Source organism: Paralichthys olivaceus, chromosome 13, assembly GCF_024713975.1.
Source record: "Paralichthys olivaceus isolate ysfri-2021 chromosome 13, ASM2471397v2, whole genome shotgun sequence".
Classification (NCBI taxonomy): Eukaryota; Metazoa; Chordata; class Actinopteri; order Pleuronectiformes; family Paralichthyidae; genus Paralichthys; species Paralichthys olivaceus.
In genome coordinates this window covers 16,122,645-16,133,720 of record NC_091105.1, presented here as the reverse complement: position 1 = coordinate 16,133,720, position 11,076 = coordinate 16,122,645, and the positions used below count along the sequence as shown (strand labels likewise).

Genomic DNA, 11,076 nt, shown 5'->3' with positions numbered 1-11,076 from the left:
TATGCAGTCTGTAATTATTTGACATGAGTCCCCATGTCATATAACAATAACATTCTGACTCACGTGCCAGTGTTTGTTCATCTGGGCACAAGTCACATTTATGTCTGACCAAATCAAAATGATGGACACAATCCTGTAAAATGCAACAGTCACATCAGCTTGGCCTTCAGATATTAGTCAGATCTTTGCCCCACTCAGAGAAAGTTATTCACTTCTTATATACGTTCTCTTTTAAGACAACTGTGTAGACTTCACTCATGTCAGTGTCAGTAGTATAATTTCTTGTATAAAAAAAAAAAACTGCATGCAGAGCTCTGCAAACCTCCACCTGCAGATCACTTCACATATTTTTAAAAGTGCATATGTGGACTTGTGGTTTAGAGTTCCTGTGTACCTACCGAGCTTTTAAACAAGCCTCGCTTTTCAAATTGTAAGGAAGTTATAACCATATACCGTTTCTACAAACCAATAATCCCACCTAGACAGCCTGGGTCGGTGGATTTCAGGGCTTTGCTCGTGGTATATAAAGTAGTTGTCATTTATCCCATGCTGCACATGATCAAATTGGATTATACAGCTGTTCATTTATTTTATTTGACCATCCACCTCCGCATCTTGTGATCCAGAATCCACCAACATCAGCTTTCTTCAGATCATCAGCCACTATAACAAAGGTACATTTTTTTTCTTACTTTCATATGCAAATTATCTTACGTGAAGACGATGTCTATGATATGTCAACACACAAGCATAATTTGTCTTTCTGTCAGAGTGGGAAATGATTGCTGCACAGTGATTTATTGGTGGCCTGTAACAATGCAAACACACAAACGGTACAAAAGTGCTGAACAAAAGCATGTTGCAAATAGACACACAGAATGGTTAACTATAGGTGTACACTTATTTTTAAATAACATTAACATTAGATTTGGTCTCTGACATGGCATGAAGTCATGATCAGTCCAGATACATCAAAAGGTGCAGTTATGGTTATGGGGTAATACACATGATGGTTCAAACATTTTAAGTATTAAAGATTCTGTTTCTTATGGTCCATGTATTTTGTAGAAAAGAATCATTATAGTTGTTCTGGTAATCAACCAATCAATACTTCACAAATGAGAAAAACATTTATTGTCATCACTCTAGATGGCTTATTTGCTATTTTGTTGAATTTGTCCAGGACCGCTGCATTATCTCCAAGTTCCAGATTAACTAAAGATTTAAAAAATACTCAAAACAGTGGGTTGAACCTATATATCATATATTTCTGCAGGCTATCAGGGAGCTCTTCATCTCGTCATCTACTGAATACACATTAAAACTCTTCAACACTGACATGTGCTTCAAAGACATATTTACATAATCAGCTCAGTGCATAATTTGATGACATGCTCAAAACTGAACAGACAGGTTCTTTCAGTTTGCATTAAGAAACTTGCAGATTTCTGCTGCTGTGGTAAAGTGTGCATAATGTCTTTGCCCTTTATAGGCCATGTTGTTCATGCACCCTTGTATCGGTAAATACACTATAAACCCCTTCATATGCTGAACCAGTACACATGAATTGTCAGTCTTGTTTGGGATATGTTGGCCAAATAAAACCAGCTTCAAATATTCATTTAGGAAAAAATTTAAAAATGCTGCATGCATCAAACTGTACACCATGCCCCTGCAGTTATTAAGGTTGTGATAGTGGAAATGACCATGACAAGGACATTACTTTACTTGCCACTAATTATAATCTTACTTTTCAGGTGAAATACGTCAGACCTGATTCCTAGTGATAAACAGAAACTAATTTTAAATCGAATCATGTGAACATTGCTTATATACTTTTAAACAGGAGGTCATTTTAATCAAATTGCATTTGGAATTAATTTGGCAGCATTTACACTTTTGATTAAAGATACTTTTCAGAAGATGAGCAGTAGCAGGACCACTGTTAGCAATAAGACACATGCACTTTCAAAACTTTGTCACACTTGCAAAAAACTGGGCTGAAGCATCTGTTTTTAATTTCAGGGATTGACCTCTGTCCTCTCGAAAACTGACCATGGACACAACCTCCCCTGCTGTCAGTGCTTTGGGTCGCAGTGTAACTCCAACTATAAACTATGTACCAAGGTAAGATTCAACTGGCTGAGCCCACACACACTTCTGATATCTGGTTCATTACTTTGCTCGGATCACACTGTGTTAAAGTCTGTCTTTGTGCTTTTCTGTCTGACTATGGTTTCTTTTCCGTCTTTTATAGAAGCTGGCTGAGATTTGTAGTCACCTGTATCTGTGTCTTTAGCCATAACATATATTTTGGTGGCCGGTTCTCCTGAATTGGACAGTGAGGTTACAAGTACAAGATTCTTTATTGTATTTGTTTAATGGTGCAACATATCTCAGTGAAATGGGTTTAGTTTGAAGGTTTTATTGTTTTTTACTTCCCATAGCTACAGTGCATAGATACATAGATTGTTGTATACTTTATGTGATATGAAAGGTTGATGTCGATAAAAAACTGAGCTCAGCTCTCAGGAGAGTGCAAAGTGTATAACAGTCTCATAGACATCAGTTCTCTTTGTTCTATTTACACACTACCCGTGATAGCTTAGTAACTTAGCATTAACAGCTAACAACTCCCTCTCACTCCCCTGCTCTCTCCTGCTCAGCGTGCCGGAGGTTCAGTTACTCCTCTGCCTCCTTTAGCGATAACGATATGTGTGTTAAATGTAACTTATTTGCCAGGATGGAGGCGAGGATTAGCCATTCTGAATCGCGGCTCTGCACCATGGAGAGTAAACCTTTAGCTGATGTAGTTAGCCAGTCCCCGGTAGCCGGTGCGAGCCAAGTAGCTATAGCTTCTCCAGCAGCTGCCGAGCAGCCAGGTCTGTAAGAAGCGTAGCCCTAAACTGAAGCTCATACCCAGTGAGGAACAAACTCTGGTTATCGGCGACTCTATTTAGAGACACGGGAAGTTAGCGACACCAGCGACCACGGTAAAATGTTTTTACTGGGGCCAGAGCTGGCGACATAGAGACTTATTTAAAACTGCTGGCTAAGGGTAAGCGTACGTACAGTAAGATTGTTATTCATGTCGGCACAAAAAACAATATTGATTCGGTGTGTACATATGCAAAGACAATGTCGGACTCCGTAATTTTCTCTGGACCCCTGCCTAATGTTTCCAGTGATGACATGTACAGCCGCATCCTTTCACCGCTGGCTGTCGAGGTGGTGTCCAGATAACAACGTGGGCTTCGTAGATAATTGGCGAACTTTTTTGGGGGAAACCTGGTCTGATTAGGAGAGACTGTATTCATCCCACTTGGGATGGAGCAGCTCTCATATCTAGAAACATGACAACGTTTGTTAGACAGTCCACACCATGACAATCCAGAGGTGAGACCAGGAGGTAGGAGTCGCAGTCTTATACACGCTTCACCCTCACAATATCCTGTAGAAACTGTTATTATTGACCTGATTACCGATCACCAAATCGATCTATTATGTCTAACAGAAACCTGGCTGCAAGATGGAGAATATGAAGGCTTAAATGAAGTGACGCCCCCAAGCTATATTAATACTCATACTCCTCGCAGCATGAGCAGAGGTGGAGGGGTTGCAGCTATCTCTAAATCTCACTTATCTATCAACCCTCGACTGAAAAAAGATATAACTCCTTTGAAAATCTTACAATCAGCCTCATCCATCAAAGCCTGAAATCACATAAACCAATTCATCTCATTATCATACATCGTCCGCCTGCCCCTTACTCAGAATTTTTATCTGAATTCTCAGAATTTCTATCAGAACTAGTTCTTAGGACAGATAAAATCATCATTATAGTTCAACTTTCATGTAGATGTTGCCAACGACAGCCTTAGTTCAGCTTTCAAATCAATAATAGACACAATTGGTTTCATTCAACATGTGAATAAACCCACCCACTGTCTGAATCACACTCTTGATCTTGTTCTGACATATGGCATAGACATTGAAAATGTATTAATATTTTAACAGAACCCTCTTCTGTCTGACCATTTTTTAATTACATTTGAATTTACAATTATTAATTACACCGATTCTGGACAGAAATTCTATTATAGTCAGTGTTTATCTGTTAAAACTGTGAAAACATATAAAGAACTGCTTCCTTCTACACTTACCTGTCAGCCATTTGTCAGTACAATACAGGAAAGTTATCAAAACTTTACACCCACACTATTTGATAACTTTGTTAATAGTGTAGCAGCTTCATTAAAAACAACTCTTGACGTTGTCACCCCTCTTAAACAGAAGAAGGCAAATCAGAGGAGATTAGCTCCATGGTATAATTATCAGACACGTGTTCTAAAACAGACATCGCGGAAACCAGAGACGAAGTGGCATTCCACCAATGAACAGGACTTTCACCTAGCCTGGAAGGATTGCTTGATATATTACAAGAAAGCACTTAGAAATACCAGAACCTCTTATTATTCATTATTAATAGAAGAAAATAAGAACAACCCCAGGTTCCTCTTCAGCTCTGTAGCCAGGCTGACAGAAAGTCACACCTCTACTGACCCATCTATCCCTCTAACCCTAAGAAGCAATGATTCCATGAGCTTCTTTACAAATAAAATTATAACCATCAGGGATAAATCCACCACCTCCTTCCAATAAATAGCATATACATAGTATACATACATTGTCTGGTCCTGAAACCATAGAACCAGATTTATGTTTGAAACTATTGATCTTCCTGAACTGACCTCATTAGTTTCATCTTGTAAACCAACAACTTGTCAATTAGACTCTGTCCCAACTGGACTTTTTAAGGAAGTTTTCCCCTGATGGACAGTTCCATATTATATCAGATTAACATGTCTTTAACCAGCTATGTACCACAAGCTTTTAAGGTAGCTGTTATTAAACCTCTGCTTAAAAAGCCTACACTTGATCCAGAGGTTTTAGCTATAGACCCATATCAAACCTGCCCTTCATTTCAAAAATCCTAGAAAAAGCAGTTGCTAACCAGCTGTGTGATTACTTAGATAGTAATGGTTTGCTGGACAAACTTCAGTCAGGATTTAGAATCCATCACAGCACAGAAACAGCACTATTGAAAGTCACTAATGACCTTTTTAAGGCATCAGGTGATGGACTTGTCTCTGTACTCGTCCTGTTGGATCTTAGTGCAGCATTTGACACCATAGATCATAGGATCTTGTTTCAGTGACTAGAACAACATATAGAAAGCACCACATACACTACCATTGTTACGCAGATGACACCCAGCTGTACATTTCTATGAAGCATGATGAATCTAATTACTAAGTTCAACTTCAGGAATGTCTCAAGAACATCAAGGCCTGGATGACTCAAAACTTCTTACTTCTAAATTCAGAAAAAAAACTGAGGTCGTTGTAATTGGCCCTAAACATCTCAGAGAATCACTGTCTGAACAGATAGTTACTTTGGATGGTGTCAGCTTGGCCTCCAGCTCAACTGTGAGGAACCTTGGAGTTATGTTTGACCAGGACATGTCATTTGACCAACAGATAAAACAAGTCTCCCGGACAGCTTTCTTCCACCTGTGCAATATTAACAAAATAAGAAACATCCTGTCTCAGAAAGATGCTGAAAAACTAGTCCACACATTCGTTACCTCTAGACTAGATTACTGTAATTCCTTATTATCAGGATGCCCCAGGAAATCAGTAAAAGTCTCCAGTTGGTCCAAAATGCCGCAGCAAGAGTACTGACAGGAACTAGAGGGAGAGATCATATTACTCCTGTCTTAGCTTCTCTACATTGGCTCCCTGTAAAATTCAGAATAGATTTCAAAATCCTGCTCCTCACATTTAAAGCCCTCAACAATCAAGCCTGTTCATATATCAAATACCTGATAACACTGTATTATTCAAATAGATCACTACGTTCACAAAACACAGGCTCTCTTGTAGTTCCAAGAGTCTGTACGAGTAGAACAGGAGGTAGAGCATTCAGCTACCAGGCTCCTCTCCTGTGGAACCAGCTCCCACTCTGGGTTCAGGAGTCAGACACCACTTCAGCATTTAAAGTTAAACTTAAAACATTCCTATTTGATAAAGCCTATAGTTAGTTCTGGATCAGGTGAGTCCTGAACCATCACCTAGTTATGCTGCAATAGGTCTAGAATGCTGGGGGAACTCCCATCATGCACAGAGCACCTTTCCACTTCTCTCTGTCTCTCTGCCCCCCCACATTCATTCATTTATTTATTTTAATACATGTCAATGACTATTTCACTTTGTACTCCCATAGTCTCTCTCTCTCTTTTTCTCTCTCATTTCAGATATCTCTGACCCCGGAACCTCAAGACAACAACTTTACTATTATTACTATTATTAATTACAATATCTCAATTATTAATTATTATATGAATTGTGCCTGTTATCAATAATATTTAATAGTCTTTACACTGTTGTTTATATTTGAACTAGTCAGATCTGATACCTGAGGGCGCTCAAGGGTTCCCGGTCCTTCTCGCCCCCCTCTCCCCTACTTCCCCCTCCCCACTATCCCTCTCTCTTCTCTCCCCTCTTTTCCACCTATCTCTCCTCTCCTTCCCCCGTTTTCTTTGCTATTCCCCAACCGGTCGAGGCAGATGACTACCCACATTGAGCCTGGTTCTGCTAGAGATTTCTCCCTGTTAATGAGGGAGTTTTTCCTCCACAGTCGCCAAAATGCTGCTCATTGTGGGAACTGTTGGGTTTCTCTATATTTAATATGATTTTAAGGTCCTGACCTTCTATGTAAAGTGCCTTGAGATAATGTACATTATGATTTGGCGCTATACAAATAAAATTGAATTGAATTGAATTGTTTCATCAAGAGCAATGAACTATTCTCTGAGGAATTGGTGAAAATATTTAAAACGCCCTGTTTCACAATGTTACAGAGAGGGGGGGAAAATCAGATCCAGAATTTATTCATATAGGGTTAGGGTCAACCCAAGACATAATAGAGAGAGGAAAAAAGACAAAGGTTGTAAAACAACCAACAAAGACAATAAGAAATGAAAGAGAGTGAAAAAATATAAATCAATACATTTAAAAGAAAAAAAAAACACCTATCTATACTTGTATGAATGTTTATAGGGCAAATAGATCTGACAGTGCAGTCCTGCTTATATAAATATCCATCCATAAAATGTTTAACCTTTTGACCTATATCGCATCCTTCCACCAAGTTTTGCGGTAATCCGTCCTGTAGTTTTTGTGTAATGCTGCTAAATAACAATGAATAACAATGAAAACATAACTTCCATGGTGAAGATGATCTGAAATACTGGATATTACCTAATCATTCATTTGTCCGTGCATTTTTTTTCTCCAACCCAGCTCAGGCCCAACATCCTTCTACGCATACTACGACTACCCTGAAGAGGACGTTGGGAGGTGTCTGTACGAGCGTCATGGAGCCAATTTCCTTCCTGTCCTTTACATTATTTTCTTCCTCATTGGCCTGTTCGGAAACTCTCTGGTCATCTGGGTCATCGCCTGCGGGGTGCGTCTCCGCAGTATGACCGACGTATGCCTCCTGAACTTGGCCATCGCTGACCTGCTCTTGGTGTGCTCTCTTCCCTTCCTCGCCCACCAGGCCCGCGACCAGTGGCATTTCGGAGACACAATGTGCAAAGTGATCCTGGGCATTTATCATATTGTTTTTTACTGTGGGATCTTCTTCATCAGCCTGATGAGCATCGACAGGTACTTGGCAATAGTTCACGCTGTTTACGCCATGAGAGCACGGACGCGGTCATTCGGACTGGGTGCAGCTGCTGTTACATGGGTGGCTGGATTTCTGGCTTCGTTCCCTGATCTGACCTTTCTCAAACTGCAGCCTGGTGCTAACATGACACAGTTCTGCTTTCCTGCATATCCCCTTTCTGCCTTGAGTGATACCAACTCCCACTTCTGGAGGGTCTTTAGCCTTTTCAAAATTAACATTTTGGGTCTGCTCATTCCAGCCCTCATCATGGGGTTCTGCTACTCTCAGATTGTGTGGAGGCTGCTGCACAGCCAGTCGTCCAAGAAACAGGCCATCCGGTTAGTTCTCGCAGTGGTGGTGGTTTTCCTCTGCTGCTGGCTCCCCTACAACGTTGCATCATTCTTCAAAGCACTGGAGCTCCTGCATGTCTACACAGAATGTGGAAGCAGCAAAGCCATCAGGTTGACTTTAGAAGTCACAGAGGCCATTGCCTACGCTCACAGCTGCCTCAACCCCATCCTGTACGTGTTTGTCGGGACGAAGTTCAGGAGGCACCTGGTGAGGCTGATAAACAGGGCTCCCTGCAGACTGTGTCAGGTGATCAAGGTCTACATCCCTCAGAACAGAAATACCGGCTCAATGTACTCACAAACCTCCAGTCTGGACGAGAGGAGCACCGCTGTGTAAAGTACTTATTTACAGTTTGTACAGGACTGAAGGTCACTTTGTGGAGGTCATTTAGATTTGGGTAAACAACAGGGGAAGATTTTGGCACTTTAGGTTTGAGAATGTGTTTTATTTAGTCAGTGGTGTATTATAGGAAAGCACATATGACCTTTTTTTTTAACCCTATACACATTTAAATATCTTTTAATATACACGTTTAAATATTTTTCTATATACATATTTTGATATTCTTTCTATAAACACATTCAATATTTTTTACGTTCATAAATTCTATGGATTATGTAAGAATATATATATAATGTAAATAGTTCATTCCTTTGCAGGGCATGAAAGTTGCAAGCCAGCATGTGACTTACACTTGTCCATCTTGAAGCTTGAACAAAATTCTTAATGCAACCTTATTAGCCAAGTGAAGCATTTTCAGTTTTGCATGACTTTAGCGGCACCACTATGTCAAATGAAAAAGGCTCATCTGTATAGAAAACTTGCAGAATTTATTTGTGATATTTTTAAGATGTCAACAGATTGTATCTTCACCTGCAAGTCAGACGTACTCTAGTTTTGAATACAAATGTATTTTTCCTTGTAACTTACTATTAGCTGAAGCTTCACTGACCTCATTTAATCATGAGCGGCACAAAACAACAGTGAGAGCGTTCCATATGTACTTTACAGAGCCTAACCGCATGTTGTGGACAGAGTTTTTATTTGCACGTAACCGCTGTCACACATGCCTCAGTTTTAATGATATCAAATTGTTGCACAGCACAAAAAGCTTCCTGGTGCATCTTGCTACATTTGCATTGCAAGTTTTACAGCATCTGCAGCAGAAAGTTTGCCCTCAACCCCAAAAAAAATCATACCCACAAAGGGGAAGTATGTCGTCTAGCTGTCAGTTTAACTCAGCTAACTTCTGTGTTGGATATTTCTACAATTTGCATTTCACAAATTTGGGGTTTTAAGAGTATAATATAAATTGTTCTATATATATGTACTATTCTATCCAAACTAATCACTCTACCACAGTTTGTTCTACTTGGGTTTATTGCATGATGCAGGCTTTCAATTACAAATATGAGTAACAATGATGCATAAGAGCAAAATATAACCGCAGCATCCCCCACCCCCACTCCTCGTCTCTGAACTTCCTGTCTGTAGCTTTGCTGTCAGTGAAGCGAAATGTCAACAGAGATGCAGGAGACTCAAGTGCAACCCACTTTCTAACCTTGACAGTAAACTAACCCAGACATGTCAATGTCAGTGTTTGATCATAAGGTTTCCATATTATTCTGAAAAGCCTACTTTGAACAATTGTGTTTTAGTCACAGTAACCATGCTGATACACACAGCCTGAATGTACCAACACAAGCAGATGCTTTTGTAATGTTGAATAGATTTACTTCTTACTTTTTCAATAAAACTGTACGGAACTATGCCAAATGAGTTATTTGCTTAATCACTTCTTTTCAAATCACAAACCAAGGCTTCCAAAGAACACATTGCGTAGCTATCAAAAAGCAGAAACCAGAGCAACACAAAAAACACAAAACAAAAACACTTCTGCAAAAGACAGCACATTGCTGGACCATCTGAATTAAATGTGCACATAGCAAATAGTACTAACTTGGGCCTGCTATCTAAGGCACAAGAACATTTTCAATAATACCAATTAAATTTACTAGGCCCCATTTGTCATGACCTGGCTCAGAAGATCACAACGAAACAGACTAAACGATGATGAAAGTTCAAATACTCTATTGACCAATTTAAACCAAATGAAATCCTCAGTGAATGATGACGTTGTATATGTGCAAGTGTGTTCGTATGCACAGGGGAAAGTTAATAAAACAACCAAAGCAGAATGTGGTGTGCCTGAGGCAAGGAGTGAGAATGGTAACAGCAGGTTTAAATGGCCTCAGCACACTGGACCCAGCTGAACTGAGTTACAGCCAAGGGAGAGGCAGATTACAGACATGCCTCCAGGATGACATAACAGAAAAGACTACAGGCACGTTCCACTTCAGATGTTTTCCAGATGCATTTGGTCTTGATCTGCCGGCTCAATGAAGCACACTGATAGATCGGACACATTTTCTTTCGGATTCTTTGAGAACCAAAAACTTGAGAAAACTGTCAACAAATAAGAAGAAATCACAATCTATATTTCTCGGTTCTTGCTTTTTTAATTTATGCCTCTTTAGTCCTTGATCATTTAAAAAATCTTCTGTGCCAAAGGATTTATATATATTATTATTTTATTTATAAATAAATCAGAATCTAGTGAATTTAAATGTGGTTTCAAAGACTGTTGGGCCTTAGTGGAGGTTTGAACTCCACTGAGACTAAACAATCATGTAACCTGGTTACTCTTTACTGCCATCTAGTGGGCTAGCGACTGCCTCTACAATGTACTACAATCCACTTGTGTGGACTAATAGTAATAATAACAATAATGACCTTTCATGTATCTATGTAAGCAAGGCAAATCAAATTTGAATAAATAAAGAATAATGTAAAGATAAAATGAGAAAAGGCTTTCTGGGAGAAATTCCTTTTAAGAACAGACTTGACAGAGGACATATACTCTGACAGCATAACTAGTAGCTATTGTAAAGGTCACAATTATTCCACCACCTCTACAGATTACTGAGAAAA

The 11,076-nt window shown here is 39.5% G+C and overlaps 1 protein-coding gene across 1 annotated transcript; it reads left to right on the top strand.

Annotated features, from left to right (window-relative positions):
- The first annotated feature begins 407 nt into the window (after positions 1–407).
- cabz01093075.1 lies at positions 408–9,854 on the top strand. Its single transcript, XM_020091135.2, has 3 exons — positions 408–674; positions 2,026–2,127; positions 7,365–9,854. Exons 2-3 carry the CDS (start codon positions 2,057–2,059, stop codon positions 8,419–8,421), a joined length of 1,128 nt encoding a protein of 375 aa, XP_019946694.2. The 5' UTR covers positions 408–674; positions 2,026–2,056; the 3' UTR covers positions 8,422–9,854.
- The last annotated feature ends 1,222 nt before the right edge of the window (positions 9,855–11,076 follow it).